Source organism: Trachurus trachurus (assembly GCF_905171665.1).
Source record: "Trachurus trachurus genome assembly, chromosome: 4".
Lineage (NCBI taxonomy): Eukaryota > Metazoa > Chordata > Actinopteri > Carangiformes > Carangidae > Trachurus > Trachurus trachurus.
Window position 1 is genome coordinate 9,524,052 of NC_139898.1, and position 27,682 is coordinate 9,551,733.

The 27,682-nt window shown below is 44.5% G+C and overlaps 1 protein-coding gene across 1 annotated transcript in view; it reads left to right on the plus strand.

Annotated features, from left to right (window-relative positions):
- impact (impact RWD domain protein) overlaps nucleotides 1-27,682 on the plus strand; it is a 34,085-nt gene that overhangs the window by 4,831 nt on the left and 1,572 nt on the right. The window contains exons 6-10 of the mRNA XM_083969820.1: nucleotides 9,048-9,182; nucleotides 9,269-9,363; nucleotides 11,149-11,222; nucleotides 11,717-11,807; nucleotides 25,467-25,601. Coding sequence (XP_083825946.1) covers nucleotides 9,048-9,182; nucleotides 9,269-9,363; nucleotides 11,149-11,222; nucleotides 11,717-11,807; nucleotides 25,467-25,601 — 530 coding nt within the window. The remainder of the gene's footprint in view (nucleotides 1-9,047; nucleotides 9,183-9,268; nucleotides 9,364-11,148; nucleotides 11,223-11,716; nucleotides 11,808-25,466; nucleotides 25,602-27,682) is intronic.

Below are 27,682 nucleotides of genomic sequence, written 5' to 3' on the forward strand. Positions count from 1 at the left end.
AGTCTGAGCAGAGTCTGCACTGGTTTGTACTAGGAAGCAGGATTTGAGGTCAGCAGGGTGATCTGGTTATCCTTAACGCCAGGTTTTCAGTCTTGCAACGAGGATTTGCTTGTTCCTGCGGTAAATCGCCATTGTAACTGATACTTAACTCCTAATTTCCTCTGAAGCAGGTGGATTTCAGAGGATCAGATCAAAACCTAGTCAAAATGGAAAACTGCTCACCAGTCAGATCCCTGGAAAAATTGAGTGATCACTCCTCCAGGATGCTGGTATTCCTCTCAGCTCCAGCTCTCTCCATGTGGTCTGAGAGGTAGAGCTCTCTCATCTCATTGCTTTGAGTGCAGGCTAACAACTGAATGCACCTTTGATGAGTGTGTGAACACTTTCATTACATCTGTGCCGTGGTGGTTAGACAGTGACTGAAGAATAATAAGAGAGTTTTAGGAAGGAAATCTGCGTGAAACTGTGAAATTATGGAGGATGTGTTGACGTCCCCGGAGGAAATTTAGCTCTTGCTTGTTTTCCAAAGCGCATCAAAGAATCACGCCGCTGCTCTGAATGAACATGAGCTCTCCTGTTGATTTTCAAGGTGCATGTCTTTCAGACCAGACCAGCAAATGTTTCACTATGTCCTCCTGGTTGAGCATCATTACTGAGCCTTTTTGAAAATGGAAGTCCGGCTGTGTCTGAAATAACCCCCCATTTAGTAGATAGTGCTGTATTTACCTTCATGTCTGAATTATCAGTATGTGAATGTGACCACTATATGTCCATAGCACGTTTGCTAGTTTCTGTTAACTATCCATCAATGTACTGCTCCATATTTTACAGCCATACAAATCAGAGTTGAGTGACTCAACAGTTGCAATGATGCAAAATGATAATAATTGATAAATGGCTCAAATCCTTACTACTCTTCTCCGGGTGAATTATTGAGTCTCCGTGAACAAGAGAGTGATTTTGTGACTCATCAGTTGAATCCTCAGGGGTTGAGAGCTATAGAAAGGCTGGGGGATGTTGTCTAGTATTGAGAGATGGTTTGATTCATTGTTTGTTGAAGTTTTTTCACTTTTGACAGAGTATTATCAGCCAGAGCTCTTGATCAATGATGGATTACACCTCATGGCGCTGATGTGCTATCAGTTTACCACATTGACACTGACACATAATATTCTGCAGGACAACACATTTGCCCACAGTCCTCCTCAATCTTTTTGATGAATTAGATTTATATGCATAGAGTATCAGCTGATTTGGGCTGTACTCACATGAAGGGCACCTTCGTTGCCATGACACTGCACTCATTTTGCTCACCTGTTCATCTTTTGTATCCTATCCCACTGCATTAACACACAGTGCATATACAGTATACAGTATGTCATTACCTGCATCAACCCCATCAATGTGTCCATTAGTAGTAATCATCATCATAATGAACTTTATTAATAGAGCACTTTTCATACGACAGATGTAGTTGAGAACCAGGGGTGGGTCTTCCACCCCCCACCCCCACCCCCCATGGTCATTGACTTGTGGTAATGTCAGCCACTCATATGTTCACTGTACAGAGCTATAAGCACTAACTTCTGCTAAGCCTCTTACTCAACTCTGTACTTCAAACAGTGTTCTGTCTAGTAAATAAAGAAGATGGTGTAAGATTGTCATTGTTCTCAATTTCACCATTTGAGTGATGCTTGTTCTGGTTATTCTGTATACATTGACTGTTACACAAAACACTGGGATGTTTATTGTAGAGAGCTGAGCTCTAACTACTGGGTAAGTGTATAAGATATTGTTGTCATTGTGAGAATTTATTATGTTGCTTATTCTGCTTTTTGTTTATAACATGGAGTTGATTATTGATTGATTGACACTGACAGCGGATAATGAAAAGGTCCTGGCATGTTCCTTACAAAAGTAAAAGATTCAGTGTGGCCAATAAAAGCAAGATGAAGACATACTGTAAACAGTATTTAACTGTACAATATAAATATTATATTAATATTAATGTTTACCCCCTGTGCCCCCCACCAGAAATTACTCTGGACCCGCCCCTGTTGAGAAGGCTTTGAAATGAGAGAGAAGGGTAGCCTAGTCGGTCCTGAGGCTTCCAGGAACTCCTGGCTTTCACCACACAACGTCATATGTCTTCTGGCTGAAGAACCTCCCTCTCCCCGGACTAGACTCTGTTTTGGTTCCCTTTTCAATGTTTCTGTAGCAATACTTTTTTACGTGACCGGGCCGCTGACCCTGTGCACAACCCTCAGGCTTTTTGGGAAGGTGGAAGGCTTTGAAATAAGAACAATAAAATAGTACAATGAAATAAGGGAGAACAGACAATGCAATTAGACAATAGAAAGACAATATGATAATCTATGTAAATGAACTAAAAACAGAAACCAGTAATAGTAGTGTAACGCTGCCTTGTTAGCGTCACCTCGATCTGAGAGATCCGTGGGTCGTAGATGAGAAACAGCACGGGAGCTCCGGAGTAGTTTAAGGACGATGGTTTATTTACACAACCAGACCAAAACGACAACTGCCAGTCACTCGTCTCCTCTACTCCTCAACTGACATAAACACCCCAACATTCTATCTTAGGCCAACCAGATCATTCCGCCCTATAACATTCTAACATAACAGTTTTAATTACACAACATAAAATAGTCCCTTATAACAAAATAAAATTCATCTTACATTCTTCCCCCTCTTCAAATGAAATGTCCTCATTTCAAAAATAAAATTCATCTTTAAAGTATAAGCATATATGTACATCACATAAACTTATATATCACATCAATTTTTTTTTTTTTTCATAAATACTAAACACTTGAAAATTGACAGCTTTAACAGTTTTTTTTTTTTTTTTTTAAACACAAATCACAATAGTATTCCCACCAATGTATGTACCAGTCCACACTAAACAGTCCATGTTAATCATGTAAGTGGGAAGGAACATGTTATAACCCCAACCGTTGAGGCCTGTGAACAACCCGTCCTGCACGAGTAGTGTATGTGTCATTTGTCCCGACAGGCACTGTATGAGCAGTATCCTGTGTTAGGTTGTCTTGAGATGGGACTTGAGAGACCCGACCTGATGGTCTCCGTAGCAGGGGAACTGAGGGGCAGGCAGGAACAGAAGCCTGTCCAGTGTCAAGTTGTCTCGGATGTAAGGGGAGAGAACCAGATAGTGCTGTGTATGTGGGGAGAGAGTCCTGCTGCCAAGCCAGAGGTTGGTTCACTTGTGCTGTGGATGTGTCCCAGGTGGATCTATATGGTTTTAAACGATCATAGTGAACTACTTTTTGTCCAGCTTGGGGATGTCTCAAATCTGACAGCTTATATAAAAGTTCCTGATCATTTGATGAGATCACTTCATAGGGGCCAGTCCAGTTAGGATCAAGTTTCTTTCTCTGTGTAGTTGGATCATCCAGCCACACAAGATCTCCAGATTGATATGGTTTGAATCTCACATGCTGGTTGTAGTAGTGCTCACGCTTTAGTCTCTGTTCTTCACGGTGGGAGTGAACAGCTTGGAAGACTGTGTCAAGCCGTTTCACCAGTTCTGTGCCATAATTCTGTGGCGTCACTGACACAACTGGCGTGGACAGAGTCACAGTAGCAGGCAGACGAGGCTCTCTGCCATGTGCAAGAAAGTAAGGTGAGTACCCAGTGCTGGAATGTGGCATGGAGTTAAATGAGAGGACCACTGCTGGAAGATACTGATCCCATTCACCACCATTTTGATGAATGAGTTTAGCCAACTGTTCTTTTAAAGTTCTGTTGAATCTTTCAACCATCCCATTACCACGGGGATGGTATGGTGATGTTCGTTTCTTTTTGATGTTCAGTCTTTGGCATATTGTCTTGATGATTTCGGATTCATACTGTCTACCCTGATCTGAGAACAGTTCCTCTGGAATGCCGAATTCAGGTATGTAACGTTCACAGAGTAGTTGTGCTACAGTTGTTGCTTTCTGATCTGACATAGGAAATGCACTGACATACTTAGTGAAATGATCTTGGATTACAAGTACATACCTATGTCCCTGTGAAGTTACAGGCAGCTCAGTAATATCAGTACATACAAACTGAAATGGTCTATCTGTCTGTATAGATTGTAAAGGAGCTCTCAGTTGTGGAACAGGCTTTCTATAGGCTTCACATGTGTAACACATCTCACAAAAAGTCTCAATATCAGACCGCATGCTAGGCCAGTAACACATGGTTAGAGCCTTCTTGAATGTGCGATCAGCACTATAATGACCAGAGCAGGGATTACCATGTAAAATGTTCATGGTCTCTGTGATGAGTGTTTTGGGTATCACTACTTGAAATACAACAGGTTTGCCAGGTGCTGTGTGAGCTTTTCGACAGAGTAAATCATTACACAGTACAAGTTTTGAAAACTGCCACCACAATTTTCTTTGCAGCTTCCCTTTAACCTGTCTGAGATAAGGCCTATTGTTTTGTTCTACCCAGGTATATACTTCTGAGAGAATGGGATCAGAAAGTTGTTCAGCTACAATGTCATTTCCCTGACTTGACAATGTATGCATCAACAAGTCCACACCTGTGTTGTGTTGTATTTGTACAGTAGAATCATCTCTATCTGACACACAAACTTGAGCTGTTGTACTGACCACAGAGGCAAACTGTTCTGGCTTATTCTGCAACACTGGGAGTGGAGAAGGAATTTCCATTTTAGCTGGAAGACTGTGATCCTGCTGTGGACAAGCTGCAGGTGAGCATTCTGTGGCCGCTGGATGTGAGTCGGGGATCCGTGACATAGCGTCTGCATTTGTATGTTTCTTTCCATCCTTATGTGTGATTGTCCACTGATATGGATCCAACTCCAAAGCCCAGCGACCTCGTCGTCCTGTGGGGTCATGTGTCATATCCAGTTTTCTTAGGCTGAGGAGAGGGCGATGGTCAGTGATGATGGTGAATGGATTACAACTCAAATAGTGTCTGAAGTGTCTGACTGACCAAACAATGGCCCACAGTTCTTTGTCATATGTAGACCATCTCCTCTCTGTTTGAGTCAAAACATGACTGGCATATGCAATCACCCGCTCTTTACCATTTTGAACTTGAGCAAGCACTGCTCCAACTGCACAGTTTGATGCGTCTGTACTCAGAATAAATGGCTGATGAAAGTTGGGAAAAGCCATAATAGGAGGAGAGGTGAGTGCATCCTTTAATGTTTGAAATGCAGTTGAGCACTCCTCTGTCCATTCAAATGACACATGTTTCTGTGTGAGTCTATGCAAAGGATGAGCGATGAATGCATACTTGTGCACAAAACGTCTGTAGTAAGAACACAAACCCAAAAATGCTCTTACTTCAGTGGGTGACTTTGGGACAGGCCATTCCCATATGCGCTGACTGTTTACTGGGTCTAGTGCCAGTCCATCACGTGAAACAATGTGTCCCATATATTTTACTGCCGGCTTGCAAAAATCACATTTCTTTGGGTTTAACTTGAGCCCAGCCTGTCTGAAACGTGTGAGAATGTCTGTCAGGTTTTTAAGGTGATCATCAAAGTTCTGTCCCATGCAAATAATATCATCAAGATAAATGACACATGTGGTCCAGTGGAGACCTCTTAGAACTAGCTCCATAAGTCTCTGGAAAGTTGGTGGTGAGTTTTTCAGACCCATGGGCATCACTTTGAACTGATACAGACCATCACCAGTGGTAAAAGCTGTTTTGGGTCTGTCTGCTGGATCCAGTTCAACTTGCCAGTACCCACTTGACATGTCCATGGTGGAAAAAAACTGAGAACCAGAGAGCGCATCCAAGCTGTCATCAACTCTTGGGAGAGGATGTGCATCAGTGATGGTAACTGCATTTAGCTTTCTGAAATCAACACAGAATCTGTACATACCGTCCTTCTTTTTCACCATGACAACTGGGCTGGCCCAGGGGCTAACACTGTCCTCAATCAGATCATGGGCTTTGAGGTCTTCCACCTGACGGTGGATTTCTGTTTTTATGGAAGGAGAGGTACGATAGGCTCTCTGTGAGATGGGAATGTCACAGCTGGTTGTAATTTTGTGTGTGACTAGGTTTGTCCGTCCAAAGTCATGTGCATGCTGGCTAAACACATCAGAGAATGAATTTAACAGTACTTTCAGTTTCTCATTTTGTGTACTTGTGAGACCAGGGTTTGACACATCCTGAGGTTCAAATGGGTTGGAGACGACAGGCACCTGAATGTTTACATTACACACAGACTCTTCCATCACAGTATATTCATCTGTCGTACTACCAGAGGTGGCATGAAAAGTTCCTATTTGTGTGCCACAATGCAACATGACATTCTCACTTAAAGGATTAGCTATTTTCACATAGATGGAACCCTGTTTAACTTTTGCCACTGTTCTTGCAAAACTAGTAGATGATTGGTTAGTGTAATGTGGCTCAAACACGCCTGTATAACCATTAGGTACTAGTCCCTTAAGTGGTGCATCCAGTTTAGCAGGAATAACCATCTCTGACATAGCAGGAACTTCAACTGTAGATAATACTGTAACCTCAGTTAATTTGGGGACATACTGACATGGGCTGACTAATGGGACAAATTTGTCGTCCACTAAAAGTGACATGTTTCTTGTGTTTACAATGACACCATTAGCAACCAGAAAATCCCAACCCAAAATCAGAGGTTTTGTACAGTTTCTGACAACTTGAAGAGTATGTGTCATAGATTTATGGGCCATACTTAAATTGACTGTGACTGAACCAACAGCATCAAGAGGATGACCTGTGACACCAGTGAGAGGAATAACCTGCTTAACTATTGGCTTCTTCTGAAGTGCAGGTGTGGACATCCTAAACTCTTCACTGATAATTGAGACATCAGCCCCAGTGTCAACAAAAGCATGGACAACAGTGTTCTCGATTACGACTGACACATATCGACTTGACATATTAACCAAAGATATATTGTCTCTGGCGAAATCAGGTGTGTTACAATTGTCATTATGGGCCTGGCTGAGATCAGTAGCTGGCAATTGACCCTCATTGTCAACTACTGGTAGTTTACCTTCTCTGATCTGGTGTGTGAAGGAGAATGGAACCGTACATGGCGAGGACTTGGAGAGCGTTGAGATTGTTGTCTCTCCTCTCTGTGGTCAGGTGAGCGACCATGCCGTGTGAAGTCTCTCGGTGATGGGCTATAACCGCGTGTATAGCGCTCAGGTGATCCAGGATGAGTGTAGGTGTCCCGTCTGCTGTACCGGTCCCTGTCGTGTCTTGATGGTCTGTATGAATCCTCACGCGGTGAATATCTGTCATACGAAGAGTCGCCGTGAGATCGCCTGTCTGCAGGATGATAATGGCTGCGTCCTCGCTCCCTATCTGGGGTGAAGCTCCGCTGACGAGGTCTGTAGTCCGATGAACCACGGTGTGGGGATCTCTGTTGCCGTTGCACCTCCAGCTGCAATTTCTCCACCTTGTCAGACAGCGTCTCCAGCATAGACTGCATTCGTCGAAGATCATCCGAGGTGGCAGAGTGAACTCCGGGCGATGCAGGCAGTTGAGTGGTTGTCACAGGTGAGACAGCAGGTAAAACCTGTGTCTGTGAAAAACTTGGATGCAGATTGTTTGGGGTTGAAAACAACCTGCTGGCATGGTGAGCATTTTCAATCTGTGTAGCAAACTGAAGAGCAGAATCCAGTGTGTTCAAGCCTTGTTCATGACAGCGCACCTGAAGATAGGGTTCAATGCCAGCAATGAAGCGCCTGAACTTTTCACCGTCCTTCGCATTTTGTCCATACGTGGGGAAAGCTTCCTCCACCAGTCGGCTAATTTCAGCTGCAAACACTGGAAGGGCTTCACCAGGCAGACGTGGGCGTGCATTTATGTAGCTTTGGAATGTGGACAGATAAGCAGTTTGTCCAAAAACTGTCTTCAGTTTGTCTTTTACAGCTGAGTAGTCATCTTTTGTCTTGTCAGGCAGGCTGTCCCAGTAAGAAAAAACAGCGCCACCAAGACGTGTGGGCAGCAGCTTGGCCAAACTGTCCTCATCATAGTCTGGAGCAGCCTCTACAGCTACTTCAAAACGTCTGCACCATACAGCAAAGTCTTCCTTTCCATCTCCCATGAAGACGTGGGGGAAATCGCCTTTACAATGTTGCAACATAGTAGCGAGTTGAAGTAGAGCGAACAGGCAGTCCGTTCCGTTACTAAGTAACCGTTGCTACGTGTCGCTTTTTCCTCTCTCTCTTTTCTCTCTCGCTGTTGCGGTCACATCAAACGGAAATGTTACGCTCTCACCGGATCTTGGAGCAGGAGCAACACCACAGAGTAATCCACAGAAAGCAGAGAAGTTGATGTCCAATGTTAATCAGTACACCGATCTCTGTCACTGCTGAACGATGTCCGTCGTTGTTGCTGTGGCAGTTGAAAAAGTCCGCTAGCTTCCGTCGTCCGTTAGCTTCTAACTCCGTGAAGTCCCCGGCAAACTTTACAGTCCACAAACCCGCTGCCACCAGTGTAACGCTGCCTTGTTAGCGTCACCTCGATCTGAGAGATCCGTGGGTCGTAGATGAGAAACAGCACGGGAGCTCCGGAGTAGTTTAAGGACGATGGTTTATTTACACAACCAGACCAAAACGACAACTGCCAGTCACTCGTCTCCTCTACTCCTCAACTGACATAAACACCCCAACATTCTATCTTAGGCCAACCAGATCATTCCGCCCTATAACATTCTAACATAACAGTTTTAATTACACAACATAAAATAGTCCCTTATAACAAAATAAAATTCATCTTACAGTAGTAACATAAAAGAGAATTAATTAATAGCCAAGTTCTAATCTAAAACAGTTAGTTAGTTGAAGTCACTTCACTTTATGAAAATAATGTCGCACTAGTTGCACTCTGCTCAGGTGATTTGTTGGTTTTGTTATTAGACAGCATAATTTGTTCCATCTTGCTATAATAAGTAATTTTAAAGTCAGTGTAAAGGTAATCTGGTGATAATTTGCTCAGGTGGCATCAGGTCAAATATGATGATTTTACACAACCTGTTTCAGTGGATCAGCCAGAGAAGGTGAACCTGACGGCTGAGGAGGAGGTGGACGATGATGACGATGATGAAGACATACCTGACTTCAGGGCTCTCAAACTGAACACAGAAAACGCACATCTCTTCATGGACCATGCAAACGGTACAGTTCGTTTTGTTGCATTGGATCAGAGATGAACATGCAGAGCAGAGCTCACAGGTGTGACGTGTCTGACATTTTCCCTGCAGGTGAAGAGCTGCCTCCAATAAAACACGGGAATCCCATCACGGACCGGCGCAGCACTTTCCAGCCTCACCTGGCACCTGTTGTGACTCCCAGACAGGTGCGACGCATGAACGACTTGTGTTTATTTAAATGACCAAATTACCTTGTTTTGCGTCAAAGCTGAAGACACACGCCAGATGACAGCTCATACAGATTTCAGACAGAAATTCTCTGATGAGACTGTTGGAGGAGGAAAAATCTTTTCTCTGATTGAAAACTCGTCTGGCTCGTTCCTGTGGGGCCTTGTCTTAATGTACCGCCTCGTCTTAAAAGCTTCCACCTGCTGTGAAGTGCTGTTTGACGCAGGCGTCCTCATGAGAGCAGAGCAGCATTAACTGAGGCTGGGACACAATTTACGTATCCTGTCTGGCAGATAATCCACAAGTGTCGAGTTGTTTAAGTTTTAATGAAGAGAGAAACTTAATGTCTAAACTGCCTCTGAATTTGTCTCACAAAACAATGGAACACATACAAGGACAAAACATCTTCAAACAATTACTGGAAATGTGAAATCCATTGTAAACATAACCATCCTGTTACTGTAACTGAGACACTGAAAGAGACCAGAGTGGCAGAGGAGGGGGGAGACAGAATCGTAGTTTACTGTTAAAACCTTATTTTTAGCCTTTCAAACTCAGTTTTGTTTGTATGAAATGTGACTCATAAACAGTTGACTACTGCTGCTTTGTGCATGAGTCAGACGGCACGTTGAAGTCATCTGCACATCATCTTCAATCTCACTTCGTTTCAACTTTGACTTCATCTTCCCTTTTTTAGTTGTTTTTTTTCCCCAAACCTTTTTTTTTTATCACGTCAGCACAGCAGCAGGAGAATACAGCGTCACAGGTAAAGAATAAAAAACAAAAAACAAAACATACTGCCCACCCTCGAAATCCTTGTTCATAGCAGAACACACAAAAAAGGAAAAACATCAAAAGGGTAATTAAATCAAGTAATTAAGACAAAATAATAGAATAAAATAAGGCAGACAGTTCACTGAAAGGGACAGTTAATGACTAAATGTGTTTTACTGTGACAAATAGCAAATAGCTAATGAAACTGTACCAACAGTAACTATAATGTTATATTAAAGCAGATATCAGTGGAATGTTTTTGTTAATATAAGTCCTAAATAGTCCTATTTTCCGTCAGCAATCACTTACATGAAGTATTTCAGCCTAAACACGAGTCTCTCCGTCACTCTGCTCTGCTGTAACCCGAGGAGAAAATTTTCCTTGTGGGATACAAGTGTTATCCAATGAGGAGAGAGAACGGCATGAAGGGCTGTGTGTGCAGCCAAGGGATGCGCGTGAATGTGGTGACGTAGCACGAGGACCAATTGATGCCTGACAAGGGCGGGGGCTGCTAACTCATGGTGCGTTCAAAGAAACTCGTACTTTGTGTTTTTCCTTCCTGTGAAGTCATACCAGTTCGATCTGGTACGAGTTCACGGGTCGGAAGTTACGAGTGGCCGTTATAGGGAACTTTCACAGACAACAGGATGGTAAAAACACGAGCTACGGGTTACCTGGAACGCTACCAAGTCGTAGTTGTGACTTGAAGCTGTAACTTACGGTTTCAAAAGCCTGCCTTGAACGCAGCATTAGCCGAAACGGCCGTGAAGCTGATATCTGCTTTAATTCAATAAGCTTATTTTTTTTCATATTTAATAATTTCATGCAGGGTTTCATATGACTGAAGGTTTGGTATTTTCGCTGAGGTCATTCTCAGAGAGTCATTCTGGCTTCTGCATTTGTCATCTACAATGAGGAAGTAGTAATGTGTGACAGTGACAATGCAACATGGCATGATGTTCAGTTTTCTGCCTGTTGTGTTTCTGCAGGTTAAAATGGTCCTGGAGAATCTGTACGAGAACAAAAAGATTGCCAGTGCCACTCACAATATTTATGCATACAGGTCAGTAACGTCACAGTGGGGTCCTGAACCATTAAGTGGTACTGCCTCCTGTGTGTCTGTCAAGGCTTTATAATGTGTACAATGTGTTAGTTAATAGTGTGTTTCATTAGTGGAGAAAAACATGAGATGATTACAGATCCAGGGCCTATCTGTCTTCTCAGGAGGTCACATTACTGCAATTAAAGGTCAAACCAGTGTTGTGTATTATGCAAATAAGTAAGTAAGTATGTATCTTGTCCTTTGTGTGTGTGTTCTCTTACACCTCTGTGTGGAAAAGCTATTTTAGCGTGATCTAATGAAGTCCATGTCGAGCTGCTGATGCACTCCCTGGGTGGCCATTACTCACAGAGAGGGGATGTTGACATTAAGACCACTTTAAAGGAGAAAACAGTTTCTGATGAGGAGGCCGTCGGTGTCACGGTGCCATTTTCTGACCAAAAATGTTTCACCGCTCCCCCGCCTCTAATGCCCTGTTGTTGTCATTGTGTCTGTAGGATTTACTGTGAGGACAAGCACAGCTTCTTACAGGACTGTGAGGACGACGGGGAGACGGCTGCAGGGGGGAGATTGCTTCACTTACTACAGGTTATCATTCGATTCACAAAACACTGACCTCAAAACAGACGAGTGTATCAGCTTCATAACAAACCAATTGTAACATTTCTTAAAAAGGAAAAATATTGCAAAAGAACTAGGCAGAGTTAATGTCAGACCCACATTCACTTTCTGCATCCAACTTTTTGTTTGGCCTCTACATCCATAATTGGTGTCTGCTCTAAGCGGCCTCGGTCATTTCCAGTCTACATAATGAGGCATCTGCTGCGGCTCTTAAACTGGGGTGTTATGAGTCAGGAGTGTTGCACTGCCTCCGGCGGTGAACTTCAACCTCATGTTTCCTGTGCTTAAGTTGAATCAACATCTCTCTCACTGCTTTAACAACTACATAGAGCTTTAGAAAACTCTGAACATCGATTTTTGTATGAGTTGAAGCTGTAAGTAAGAAACTGTTACAACTGGGAGAAAGCATAATAACGTGCTGATGTTAAAGGGATAGTTCAACATCACGACTTGTCCACAAGAGCGTTTTGGAGTTGTTGGATTGTGTATTTGATGAGTTTGATGAGGGAAACCAAAAAATCCCATGAGCCTTCGTAGCGTAGCTCTGAGCCGCTTGCGGCTCTGCTCCGCCGCTCTAAAAATAGCTTGCACTGACAATTAAATGTAACGAACCTACTCCTAAAACTATAGGGATTATGGCAATGGGCCAATTTGCCAAAATGTTGAACTATCCCTCTAAGCAGGCGTTAGCATGGTAACATTTGACAGTTGGCACTGAATACTGAAGTTGATGGGAATTTTATTAGTTCTGCAGCTGTTCATAAATCATTATGATCAACCATTAGTCAGTGTTCCCATCCCTAGAGTATTACTGCTGGCACAAAGTTGTTGAAGTTGTCAAATTTCTGGTGATGTCCTACCAACAATCCAAAATCTAAATTTTTAATTTGAACTCATTTAACTCAGAGAAAACCTTTGTATTTGAGAAACTGCAATCAGCAAAAATGAAAGGCGCTAAACAAATCAAGATAATTTCTAGTCCCTGTTTTGACTGACATAAGTAATTATTTCACTAATTGCAGAAAACTGTCTCACATTAGCCAAAATTCATATCATCAAAATGTCACCAGGAGTTAAAGGAAAACACTTAAAAAACATATAATTTCAATATTTCATATGCAATTATCACCATTCATCATGTTCATTAGCCAATTAGGGTTGATGTTACCACATCATTATTCTTCTCTCATCCTGAAGACAGAACCTTTAATTAAAACGAATGTGCCTTTTGAAAAACGTAATTTAATAAGAACTAGCTACACAGAAACGGAATCTTTCTGCTTTTACAACAGGAAACCGCTGCACTTGTAAAACACATCACTGGTATTTAGATCATGTGCACATTTCCACTCTGCTCCTCCTCACTACAGTTTGCTTATCTTTTCATTCCACATATCAAAGAGGCACTTGTCACTGGCTTGTGCTATCAGATGACGCTGTGAGTCACGCACACACGCATACGGACACCCACATCACACTGAAATGTGTACGGATCCACACACTTTTTGTTTCTCTGTGATATTGGGTGAAGGCCAGTGGAAGCTTTGTGACTAAACAGAAAGTTTGCTGTAATCAGAGCTCGGTGATGACTTCTAGTCTCTCTGTGATCCTCATTACCGGAGGGTTCAGAGTCATGTCAGAGCTTTTCCAGATGAGATTTACATTCACGCTCATTCATAAGATGATGGGAGTCGTCTCAACCACTGTGACCCTTTTAGAGAGATAAATCACTGTGAAATACTGCATTGGATTCTGGGTGCGTGTCACAAGCTGTGATCTGTTGCTCTGAATCCAGATGAATCGGGCTCTGACTAATACAGTGTTCGCTTCCAAAAAAGTCAGCCACTTATGCACACTCTCTCTCTTGACTCAAATTTTCTGAAATTCTGGATATTTTGGATAAATGAGTAAACAGCTGCAGACTGGCTGAAACATTTAACTACACATTCTCCTGCATGTTGGGAGGCTTGTAAAGGTGTATGCATCTTTTATACACTCCTGAAGTTCAAAAAAGTTTGGTAACACTTTACTTGACGCCTATCTCTATAACGCATTATAACCATACTTGGTTATAATACAGTTATAGCACTGTATAACTATAGTTATAAACACTCATAAATGATCATAATGCTTTATAACAATAAGCATAACACATCATAGAGAATTGTGTAATGGCTTATACGGTCAAGTATTATAGATTCGAAAAACACAGGATGAGATGTAAATTTCTGTGCGAGCACATACAAAAGAACTGGTGGACTTGCCGGTGAATAGTGGATAGTAAGTAGGTAAGTCAAATTTTGGGACGCATCGCCAGTAGTGTTCCTCTGGCTCATTGGGTGTTTCGGCCTTTATCACTATACACCCTCAACAGAGGCGGCCAGCTACAGGCTGATCAGGCCCCAGCTTGCGTCCCATGCCCAATCAGTCAGTTAATTTGCTTTGTTGTCATGTAGCAAACATTTCGGGGGATATATGGCTTGCTAGCTGGGGGCCCAAGAGGGGTCGTTCCTCTTCAGCCAAAGCCACTGGCTGCTCCTCTCTGCTGCTGCTGATGCAGTTTTGATAGCTGCACGTTGGCTCTGGCCCCTGACTCCCAAGTCCCCTAGCAGCTTGGTGGTAGATGTTGCCACAAACCCCCTGCATCCGACCTCCACTGGGCGGACTTCTGTGTTCCAGCCGCGATGTTGTGCTTCAGCAGCTAGCTCTGCATAGCGCAGATGTTTTCGCTCATATGCCTCGTCCATGGAGTCCTCCCAGGGTACGGTGAGCTCAATGATGTAAACCTTCTTCAGAGAAGGGGACCAGAGCACCACATCAGGTCTCAGGGTGGTCGTGGCTATCTCTGGAGGAAACACCAGCTGCCTGCCAATGTCCGCCAGGAGTTTCCAGTCTCGTGCTAGGCACAGCTGGTGCCTCTCTGATGCTATAGGGTTGCTCCTAGCAGCTGTAGCCCCTTCACGGACAAAGTTAATTGTTCGTGAGGGGTTAGATGTTGGCAGTGGTAGGGAGTTGGTGCTAGATCGTTTTCCTTCCAGTGTGGACACAAGGCACTTAAGTACTTGGTTGTGGCGCCAAGTATATCGCCCCTGGGTGAGACTTGTCCTACACCCTGTGAGAATGTGACGGAGGGAGGCTGGTCTGGAGCACAGAGCACACCCGGGTTCTTCACCAAACCACTGATGGAGATTTGTTGGTGTTGGAAGGACGTCGTAGGTGGCTCTGATGACGAAGCTCAGATTCCTCGCTTCCATGGCCCACACATCCCTCCAGCTCAACCTCCTCCTTTCGACACTCTCCCACCGTGTCCACTGCCCCTGTTTGCCAAGGGAGACTGCCTTGGCCCATCTTGCTGCCTCCTCCTGACGGCGCACTTCTTCCACCACCATCTTCCTCCGTGCCGGAGCAGTGGCCTTCCTCCAGACTGGGCGGCTCGCTGCTAGCCCAAGGCCTCCTCTTCCTTGCTGAACATTCCCCACGATGTCAGCATGTCTGAGAGCTGATGTTGCCTCCTCCACTGCCCTTGCTGGTTTCCACTTGCGCCCAGTGGCCAAGGTTGGTGCATTCTCCCTCATCACAACGTCTTTGGACTCGTTCAGTGTCATCTGCAGTCGTGTTTTGACGCACTTTAACTCCTCCGTGAGACTGGTGAGGGGCAGCTTGAGAACACCGTCTCCGTAGAGGCCTATGGTTGTGAGGCAGCGTGGAACTCCGAGCCACTTTTTGATGTAGGCTGTGACTCCTCTCTCCAGCTTCTCTACTGTTGAGATCGGGACCTCATAGATTGCAAGGGGCCACAGCACCCGGGGTAGAAGACCAAACTGGAAACACCTGGGGCCTCATTTATGAAAGAGGGTGTAAAACTGCTACTAAATATTTGCGTACGGCGAAAAGACGAAAATGGCGTACACCCTAAATATTTACACCTTTTTCAGATCAATCAAACTGTGCGTACGGACAACTCTCCGCAATAAATCACACAGGACTCAAGAATGGTGCACACATGAACACACCTCTTACTCCACCCCCGGAACGCCTATATACAACTCTATATGGTCAGCACGTGCATATTTAATTAGCCATGTGCTCTCTGTGGCGCAGCAACTTTTGTGACAACAAAGTGACAACGGAGACAACCGGCGGAGGACGGGGGAAAGAAGCGGAACTTCTCCGCTTCTCCGAAAGCAGATACACGGACAATAAATCAGTCAGAAAAATGATCTTGCATTTTAATAAGCTACAATAAAAACAAAAACCTCCCAAATCTCAACAAAAGGGAGCAGAAAGAAGAAGAATCTTATATAATCTGCCCGTTTATCCCAGAAAATCTTTTTTTTTTTTTTTTTTTTTTACCTAGATGTTAAAACAATGTAGGAAGCAGGACGATAGTTACCATTACTTTGCAGGCCTTCCCACTACACAGTTACAGCTCTACTGGACTCGGTTTAGGTCATTTTCCATTACAGCTGAGTCCTTCACAGTTCCTCCTCAGGGCCGCGTCGTCTCACTCTTTATTCTCTGCTCTCGTCAGCTCCAAACACACGTGCACCTCGTTAACTCAGGTGACAGAATAATAACAGTCTCAGTAGCTGCAGATCAGTGTGCGCTGCTGCCGGTGTGTTTTTAAACTTGGATGGTTTGATCCTTGTCGGACGTCACACAGCCTAATCAAAAAAGCAAAATCCACAATCCGCTCTGTTTATCAATTAACATAAAGCCTAGTGTTATTATAGAGCGGGTTGGATTGCCAGCATCAACGGTCCACCACTACCACAATTACTTTAAAAAATCCTCTGTGCTCTTCTAAATGTACTCCGCTCCTCTCTCCCTCTCACACTGCAGTTCTCTGACTCAGCAACGGTGTCGCCAATTCCTCCTGTTCCTCAAAAAAGGCGTACGCCAGGGTCAAAATGGGTGTAAATGTCCGCACTTTTCCCTGTCAGGTTTTGGCTTGATAGATCCCAAATTTGGCGGAGAAAAGTGCGTACGCACAAAACGAGGGGAAAATGGCGTAAAAAAAGGTGTATCCACAATGATAAATGAGGCCCCAGGTCTTTAACTTCCCAGGTAGATGGGTGTTGTCGATAGACTGTAGGCCAGCATTGATGTCCTTGCGCAGTTGTTTCACCTGGTCTTTGTCTTTCAGGCTTGCGTCGTAGCACCTTCCGAGGCTTTTGATAGGCTGTTCTGATACCGTGGGGATTGGGTCATCACCGATGAAGAACTTCAAGTCAACGAGCGCTCCCTTCACAACTGAAATGCTACGAGACTTAGCTGGTTTGATCTTCATGCGGGCCCAACTGATGTTCTCCTCCAGTTTTCCGAGCAGTCTCCTGGTGCATGGGACAGTGGTAGTCAAAGTGGTGATGTCGTCCATATAGGCTCTGAGGGGAGGGAGGCGTAGACCAGAGCCAGCTCTTTGTCCACCTACAACCCATTTTGAGGCTCGAATAATGATCTCCATCGCCATAGTGAATGCCAAGGGAGAGATGGTGCATCCAGCCATAATGCCTACCTCCAGGCACTGCCATGAGGTGATAAATTCAGGCGTTGAGAAGCAGAACTGCAGGTCCTGAAAGTAGGCTTTAACCAGGGTTGTGATGGTGTCCGGGATATTAAAAAAGTTAAAGGCAGTCCAGATGAGCTCATGGGGCACAGAGGCGAAGGCGTTAGCCAGATCCAGGAAGACCACATGAAGGTCCTTTTTCTCCAGTTTTGCCGTTTGGATCTGATGCCAGATCATGCTCGCATGTTCCAGGCATCCAGAGAAGCCCGGTATCCCTGCTTTCTGTACGGATGTATCGATGTACTCGTTTCTGCGCAGGTATTCGGCCATCCTCTGTGCAATGACACTGAAGAAGACCTTACCCTCCACATTAAGCAGGGAGATCGGGCGGAACTGAGTGATGTTCGTTGCATCCTTCTCCTTTGGGATCAGGACCCCACCTGCCCTACGCCATATTTTAGGTATGATCCTCTTCTGCCATACTGTCCTCATGAGCCTCCACAGGAACCTACAAACATCTGGTGCGTTCTTGTACACTTTATATGGGACTCCGTTTGGCCCAGGAGCTGATGCTGTTCTTGCCCGATGGACGATTTTCTCCACCTCTTTCCAAGTTGGAGGGCCAGTCTCAAATTGATGCTCTGGGAAGTTGACTGGTGGAATGTCTGAGGGAGTGGCCAGATGTTCATAACGCCTTGGATCAGAGTGTGTTGTTCTCAAGTGCTCCTCCAGGTCGTTCTTTGTTGTTTTCAGAACTCCACTTTTCTCCTTGGTGAAGAGAGTCTTTAGGAACTTGAAGGGATCTTTGTAGAACTGTGTTCTTGTTTGTTCTTTCTTCCTTCTTCGTTTCCGTAGATTCTCTGCTCTGCGGAGGGATGCCAGACGGATTTTAATATCGGCTTGGAGAGTACTTATGCCCTCCTTTTCTGCTCCAGAGGCCTTCCTCCATAGCTTCTTCAGTTGTCTCCTTTCTTGAACAAGGCGCTTGATCTCCTGTTGCCTCCTGGAGACTGGAGGGTTTGGGGCCTGTTTAGCATTTTTCCCCTCTTGTATACCAAAGCGTTCTACCCCGTAGTGATAGATGATGTCTCCCATTCTCTCCAATTTCTTCTCCACTGTGCCACGAAGTTGTTCGAGGGTCAGGGCCAGGTCAGTATTCACCGTTTCCCACAGCTTTTTTTCCGCAGCACCGGGCCACTTCACACGCAGTCTGTGCCCTGGAAGTCTCCGTTCTACTGCAGGTCTAGGAGTTCGGGTGGGTTCCACAACTGATGTTTGTTCCACCATTTCTGTGTTTGAGTTTGCAACTTCCATGACAGTGGTGCTGATGCACTCCAAGCTATGGTTTTCATCCAGTTGGTGTGCTTCACTCGACTGATTTGACCCCTTTCGTAAAAGGTAGTCAATGCGAGGCCCCTGTCTCTCTTCCCTCAAACACCTTTTCTTCCCCTGGTGGATCCTCAACCCCCGGTAAGATGTTACTTTACTCCATCCGCAGGCACATGTCTGCAGTTTGTGGTTTGCTGTTGCAGTTGGTGTGCTGATTGCCGTGGTGTTCTCCTGAATTGTGCTGTCTTTGCTCATAGTCGTTTCCGGTCCAGTCGTTACCGTGTTATCAGCCGATGAGTCATCTTGCGCCCCCGCTCTCGCAGACTCTGGGGGTATTTTCCTTCTTTGCTTTTTCGTAGCTATGGTAGGTGTCTCCAACATGCTGCAAAGCATGAGAGACTACAGAAATGGGCAGCTAACCCAAGACTGTCCTGGTGAGGTCTATTCCCTCGTGCCAGCTGTCTCTCCATGCCGTCACAAGGACTTTCCCCTGTCGTCAGCTGATCTTTCTCAGCAGTCACTGGACAGGTCCAGATGGTCAGATTCGAAAAACACAGGATGAGATGTAAATTTCTGTGCGAGCACATACAAAAGAACTGGTGGACTTGCCGGTGAATAGTGGATAGTAAGTAGGTAAGTCAAATTTTGGGACGCATCGTCAGTAGTGTTCCTCTGGCTCATTGGGTGTTTCGGCCTTTATCACTATACACCCTCAACAGAGGCGGCCAGCTACAGGCTGATCAGGCCCCAGCTTGCGTCCCATGCCCAATCAGTCAGTTAATTTGCTTTGTTGTCATGTAGCAAACATTTCGGGGGATATATGGCTTGCTAGCTGGGGGCCCAAGAGGGGTCGTTCCTCTTCAGCCAAAGCCACTGGCTGCTCCTCTCTGCTGCTGCTGATGCAGTTTTGATAGCTGCACGTTGGCTCTGGCCCCTGACTCCCAAGTCCCCTAGCAGCTTGGTGGTAGATGTTGCCACAAACCCCCTGCATCCGACCTCCACTGGGCGGACTTCTGTGTTCCAGCCGCGATGTTGTGCTTCAGCAGCTAGCTCTGCATAGCGCAGATGTTTTCGCTCATATGCCTCGTCCATGGAGTCCTCCCAGGGTACGGTGAGCTCAATGATGTAAACCTTCTTCAGAGAAGGGGACCAGAGCACCACATCAGGTCTCAGGGTGGTCGTGGCTATCTCTGGAGGAAACACCAGCTGCCTGCCAATGTCCGCCAGTAGTTTCCAGTCTCGTGCTAGGCACAGCTGGTGCCTCTCTGATGCTATAGGGTTGCTCCTAGCAGCTGTAGCCCCTTCACGGACAAAGTTAATTGTTCGTGAGGGGTTAGATGTTGGCAGTGGTAGGGAGTTGGTGCTAGATCGTTTTCCTTCCAGTGTGGACACAAGGCATTTAAGTACTTGGTTGTGGCGCCAAGTATATCGCCCCTGGGTGAGACTTGTCCTACACCCTGTGAGAATGTGACGGAGGGAGGCTGGTCTGGAGCACAGAGCACACCCGGGTTCTTCACCAAACCACTGATGGAGATTTGTTGGTGTTGGAAGGACGTCGTAGGTGGCTCTGATGACGAAGCTCAGATTCCTCGCTTCCATGGCCCACACATCCCTCCAGCTCAACCTCCTCCTTTCGACACTCTCCCACCGTGTCCACTGCCCCTGTTTGCCAAGGGAGACTGCCTTGGCCCATCTTGCTGCCTCCTCCTGACGGCGCACTTCTTCCACCACCATCTTCCTCCGTGCCGGAGCAGTGGCCTTCCTCCAGACTGGGCGGCTCGCTGCTAGCCCAAGGCCTCCTCTTCCTTGCTGAACATTCCCCACGATGTCAGCATGTCTGAGAGCTGATGTTGCCTCCTCCACTGCCCTTGCTGGTTTCCACTTGCGCCCAGTGGCCAAGGTTGGTGCATTCTCCCTCATCACAACGTCTTTGGACTCGTTCAGTGTCATCTGCAGTCGTGTTTTGACGCACTTTAACTCCTCCGTGAGACTGGTGAGGGGCAGCTTGAGAACACCGTCTCCGTAGAGGCCTATGGTTGTGAGGCAGCGTGGAACTCCGAGCCACTTTTTGATGTAGGCTGTGACTCCTCTCTCCAGCTTCTCTACTGTTGAGATCGGGACCTCATAGATTGCAAGGGGCCACAGCACCCGGGGTAGAAGACCAAACTGGAAACACCAGGTCTTTAACTTCCCAGGTAGATGGGTGTTGTCGATAGACTGTAGGCCAGCATTGATGTCCTTGCGCAGTTGTTTCACCTGGTCTTTGTCTTTCAGGCTTGCGTCGTAGCACCTTCCGAGGCTTTTGATAGGCTGTTCTGATACCGTGGGGATTGGGTCATCACCGATGAAGAACTTCAAGTCAACGAGCGCTCCCTTCACAACTGAAATGCTACGAGACTTAGCTGGTTTGATCTTCATGCGGGCCCAACTGATGTTCTCCTCCAGTTTTCCGAGCAGTCTCCTGGTGCATGGGACAGTGGTAGTCAAAGTGGTGATGTCGTCCATATAGGCTCTGAGGGGAGGGAGGCGTAGACCAGAGCCAGCTCTTTGTCCACCTACAACCCATTTTGAGGCTCGAATAATGATCTCCATCGCCATAGTGAATGCCAAGGGAGAGATGGTGCATCCAGCCATAATGCCTACCTCCAGGCACTGCCATGAGGTGATAAATTCAGGCGTTGAGAAGCAGAACTGCAGGTCCTGAAAGTAGGCTTTAACCAGGGTTGTGATGGTGTCCGGGATATTAAAAAAGTTAAAGGCAGTCCAGATGAGCTCATGGGGCACAGAGGCGAAGGCGTTAGCCAGATCCAGGAAGACCACATGAAGGTCCTTTTTCTCCAGTTTTGCCGTTTGGATCTGATGCCAGATCATGCTCGCATGTTCCAGGCATCCAGAGAAGCCCGGTATCCCTGCTTTCTGTACGGATGTATCGATGTACTCGTTTCTGCGCAGGTATTCGGCCATCCTCTGTGCAATGACACTGAAGAAGACCTTACCCTCCACATTAAGCAGGGAGATCGGGCGGAACTGAGTGATGTTCGTTGCATCCTTCTCCTTTGGGATCAGGACCCCACCTGCCCTACGCCATATTTTAGGTATGATCCTCTTCTGCCATACTGTCCTCATGAGCCTCCACAGGAACCTACAAACATCTGGTGCGTTCTTGTACACTTTATATGGGACTCCGTTTGGCCCAGGAGCTGATGCTGTTCTTGCCCGATGGACGATTTTCTCCACCTCTTTCCAAGTTGGAGGGCCAGTCTCAAATTGATGCTCTGGGAAGTTGACTGGTGGAATGTCTGAGGGAGTGGCCAGATGTTCATAACGCCTTGGATCAGAGTGTGTTGTTCTCAAGTGCTCCTCCAGGTCGTTCTTTGTTGTTTTCAGAACTCCACTTTTCTCCTTGGTGAAGAGAGTCTTTAGGAACTTGAAGGGATCTTTGTAGAACTGTGTTCTTGTTTGTTCTTTTCTTCCTAGAGTTCATAGAGTTATAATACTCTATAATGTGTCATGCTTATTGTTATAAAGCCTTATAGTAATTTATGAGTGTTTATAATGATAGTTATACACGTCTATAAGCCAATTATAACACATTATAACTATATTTATAATACATTATCGATGTGGCCATTGTCAGTGAGTTACTAACAATAATAACGTATTATGAGACCTGACCTTATAAGTCATGATAAAATGCTTTATAGTGTGTTATGATTATTGTTATAAAGCATTGTGATCATTTATGAGTGTTTGTAACTATAGTTATACAGTGCTATAACTGCATTATGACTCATTATAAGTATGGTTATAATGCGTTATAGAGAGTGTTACCAAAAGGGTTTCTGTTAATAATTTCTCTGCTTTCATAATACCAATCTGTGTTGTATTTTATATCGCTGGAAAGCCAGATCAGTCACATTTACAATGAGGTACAACCTGTGAGGATGGTGCATTCGTGGAATGAGCGACACAGCTAAAAGTGTGGGTAGCGCCCCCAAAAATGTGCCAAAATCCGCTGCAGTATTCTCCTGTTAATATTCATTCTTGTTTTGTGTTGCTTGGTGGATTGGATGATTGAACTCCCCCACATAAGGAAAGAACAACAACACATATTTTTACACTTTGTTCATTTTACAGTGCCAGGGACCTCAGTAGCATGTGGAAGATGCATACGCAGCCACAGCAGCTAGGCACCTCCTCCTCATGATGGTCATGGTGTTGGTCACTCTACATAAAATACAACACCAATTGGTTATTATTGAAGGGGAGAAATGATTGACTGAAAAAGTGTTTCGAAACTTTTTTTTGAGGCGTGTAGATCTATTCCTCAACCCCAGCCCCAGGAGACATTTCCGCCTTAGTTCTTCACATTAAAGCTGTCCTAAAGCATTGTGATGTCATTTAGCTCTATTTTAGTTAAAGTCCTGCAAACTGTTTTTACTCTCTCTCTAGCCCACATCAGAGTTGTTGACAAAAGCAGGCAGTTAGTTCAGTTGGTTCGATTAGTTGAATGTAAAATGTACCCAACAGCACACAGACACAGCCAGTGACATAGTGGAACAGCTACAGAAACCGATGTTTCCCTCAGGATTTGGTAGAGACATAAAACCAGCTAAAGATTAAAGAGCTGAAAGAAAATATAGAAGTTTATGTTGCCAGATGGACAGAAACACATGTTGCTCTGGGTCTGTGGTGTTTCATCCATTTCTGACCCTGACCATTTGAAACACAAATGATCTAAACTCAGTCAAAGTAGAAGATAAATGCAAACTCATCCATTCATCCTATGCATGCATTTTTAAATAATACTGGCCATTGAGCAGCGCTACAGCTGCAGAGGTCCATGACTGAGTGAGTGACGTTTCCCATTGGCTGTTCTTTTAAAACAACTTGGCACCGTTACAATTATGTCATCAGGGGGCGTTAAGAGTTTTCAATAGAGACCAGGGTCTTTATTCACCTCAGCTGCAGAAGGTAACAGGCCTCTGTTTGATGCATGCTTTCATTTCTCATTTCCCTCTGTTTGATATGTATTAGAAGTTCCTGTTGCATTGGTGAGGGCTGATTACCTGTGTGAGCCCAGTCCACTCCAAATGAATGAATGAATGAAAAGCCCACACACAGGGTCAGAGATGGATGCATGTTGTCATATTGACAGCTCATTGTGATGTTGTATTTTGTTGTTATTTTCTATTAAATATTAAAGTTAAAAAGGTATTTTGGCAGACCTGGGTGCTATCCGTGGTGCTGAAATAGGAAGTCAATGCTGCCATGTAAAATTAGCATTGAAGCTTTTTTGTGGTTGTGTGTGTGGCAGATGGTCAGACCAGGAAAGAAGTTCTGCCCTGGACTCATCCACTGATGACGGCTCCAACTGCATCCTGCCCACAGCCACACACCATCCAGCCATCTACTGAAAGTTTACCCAGTCTTGTTTTAAGCACATGCGAGCAGATACAGATAAAAAGACACACTATCAGGTCACATCTTGCAGCTGACTGACACACTGTAGCTGCAGTGATAGCATCAGATCCTGCTCCTCCCTCTGAGCAACACTGATTAATCTTCTACTTGTGACACTCTCAGCATGCTGAGCAATTTACATGAAGAGCTTTCCCCTTAATCCATTCTTCTCTAATCTCATTGCCTGCCCATTTCCTCATTGAGATTTGTGCTTTCTGCTAGTGAACGTGGAAGTGTGAAGTTGATGAATAAAAGATGAATAGTGATGAATAGTGTCAGCGGCCAGATGTGGATGAGTGTCCTTAAATTTGAGCCAATTCCTCCCCTTTTATTTAAAGACACATGAGCGTTTTGTGGAATTACTTTGTTTTTGCATGGCGTTTGATGGGATTAATATCATTAACCAGTGTATGTGCAGTAGAGAGGATAAGATTAAACAAAAGAAGCCAGACACGAGTCAACGGTACTTCCAAGAGTCACCAGGGTTGTGACGACAGGACTCGTGAGATGTTACCACTGTTATATGAACAGCTGCAGAGATAGTGGCTTGTTAAATGATATCACATAAATGTTGAATACACACATCTTTGGAGATATATAAATGCTCAGCTATATTTACAGATACACAGCAACAGGGGTGTTATATTCACTTTCCCAAATCCTGTGGTTTGAGCTTAATTGATGGAAACAGCTGGCTACTGCATCTGAAAACAACATGATTAATACTTCAAACAGGAAAAGCAACATTTTTGGCAAGACAGTCATAACAATATGTATATGTCATGTCATCTGATCCGCTGTGAACATGGTGATTACAAAAACAGTTTCTGCATACACAGGCATCTCAGACAGGTGTAAAGGACCATTATCCATTGTAAATATAAAAAAGATACATTTTATTCATTGGTTGACTATTTTTACATGTCATTTTGGTTTGAGGGGTTGGTTATTTTGTGTGTCTACGTTTTTCTTTTTTTTAATTTTGTAAGTATTCATATCTAAAGAAAACAGGAAGTGCTGTGCTGTCCTGGATTTGGATGAATGAATTGAAATATGATGTTTCTCTTCTAACCGAAGCTATACAAACTGACACACAGATGAGACTGAAGCTCTGATGAAGACATGCAAATCCTGCCAATGTCAGGCCATCAGGTTTAGACCGGCAGCCGAGCCATGTACACGTAATACAGACTCACCCACTGTATCACATCTGGTGTGAAATATTCTCCTGCCAGGGGATGTTGTTGTATCACACTTCAATGTATTTGTCCCCTTCATGCTCATTTCACACATTTCACATCTATACCGCATTTGTGTCTCATCACTAGATTCTGGACGTGCGAAACGTTATGGTGGTGGTGTCTCGGTGGTACGGAGGCATTTTGTTGGGTCCTGACCGCTTCAAACACATCAACAACTGCGCCAGAAACATCCTGGTGGAGGAGGGATACACTGCCTCGTCGGTGAGACTCGTAGATATTGTTCAATCATCTTCCTCTGACACATCATCAGTCAAATCTGACTGTGCTGCCAGGTCTCTAATGCTGGAAGCCATCTGGTATCTTGTACTCCAGTTGGTTTACAGCCTTGTTCGGGCTGCAACAACCACTATTACTCTATCAATTCCTTTATTTACAGTGTTATTAAATAGATAATAGAGAAAATCTAAATGAGACACTGACAGGGTGAATGAGTCTGGATTTTTAACATTTTCTCTAACACTTGTGCAGAGTCAATTTTAAGGCAGCAGCAGACGAGTTCATGGCTTTAAAACTAAAAACTCTTGACGGCCAGCTTCACATGTGTGTCTGACTGATCCCACTGTGCACCACAAAAAAACAATTAATCACAAAATAACACAGGATAAACAAGTGAATCCTAATGATTTATAGTGAAAAGATTTGAACTGTGACTTGCTGCTCATCTTCCCAAAGTTAAACACTAAGCAGCTGTAGGAACGGGTAAGATTCTGTCTTTATCTTATCCATAATGATCAGCTTAGACTATATACTTAACAGAACAGGAGTTGGTTGCGTTTGGTTGGTTTGTCTCAGCCAGTTGCTCAGTTTTAACAATCTACCATATTTATATATATATATAGTTCAACATTTTGGCAAACTGGCTCATTGCCACAATCCCTATAGTCTTAGGAGCCGGTTTGTTTCCTTTATTTGTCGGTGCAAGCTATTTTTAGAACGGTGGAGCAGAGCCGCTAGCTGCTCAGAGCTACGCTACGGAGGCTAATGGGATTTCTTGATTTCCCCCATCAAACTCATCAAATACACAATCCAACAACTCCAAAACGCTCTGGTGGACAAATTGTGACTTGCACATTCACCACGCACTGCTTGCTGAAAAACTGCCCCCCCGACGGGAACACGTATCTGCGGTTTTGCATGAATTTTGCATGGAGTTGTTGGACTGTGTATTTGATGAGTTTGATGAGGGAAACCAAGAAATCCCATTTGCCTCCGTAGTGTGAGCAGCTTGCGGCTCTGCTCCACCGTTCTAAAAATAGCTTGCACTGACAATTAAACAAACCTACTCCTAAAACTATAGGGATTATGGCAATGGGCCAATTTGCCAAAATGTTGAACTTTCCCTTTAAGAATACTGCTGAACAAAGATAATCAGGTAGACTTGCATACAGACAACATTTCACACTAATGCACTATTGGCTTATTATATTATATATATAATATACATATATTATATTGTTGCGTAAAAGACACACACAGATGAAAATATCTCTTTTCAGTTTGTTAATGTTGGACAGATGTTTTGTTAATGTGTGTGTTCACGCACACCGCAGTCTCGTCTCTCTCTCTGGCAGAGCAGGAGAGGAGTGAGAAATCATTAAGGCAGCTTAATAATGACTGGCTACCACAGATAAACGAAGGTATTTAAAACGATCCGTGGACTTAGAATATTGACAGTGACATATTTTCATAGTCGTCATTTGACTGAAGCGAGCTTACATCTTAATCCTCTCCATTTAGATGACAGCCAGTCTTTTTCTTGCCTTTCTGAAAATCGAAGCAGAGTCAGAAAGTCTGTAGTCACAGTATCATCATAGCTGTATTATAATAATGTAGTGTGTGCCTTGCTTTACGTTGCCACGGTAACTCCTCAGCAGCTGTCATGTTAGGAACGTCAGTTGATCTGAAGTGTCTGGTTGCCACTTGTTGTGGAGATCAAACACTCCCGTGCTGCGTTCACTGGCCTGAAGTTAGGACCACGCAGCTTTGAAGCTGTCCTTGTGTTCTGCAAAGTTATTTCACTGATGTCTCCATTCACCCTTCAGCTGCTGCCTCACATAGATTAGGTACTGCAAACCTATTTTTAAACATATCCATCCACTCATTGTACACATCCACACTGTATTTCATCCCCACCCTGACAGCAGCCACATACGTGGATTTCCTCCATGCTCATGAGGCGCTTTATAGATAAACAAGAACCATTTAAACCAATTCGCAACACACAGATGACCACTGGCTTTACACTGACTGAACCACGTCTGAGGCCTTTTGATTTGATTGGT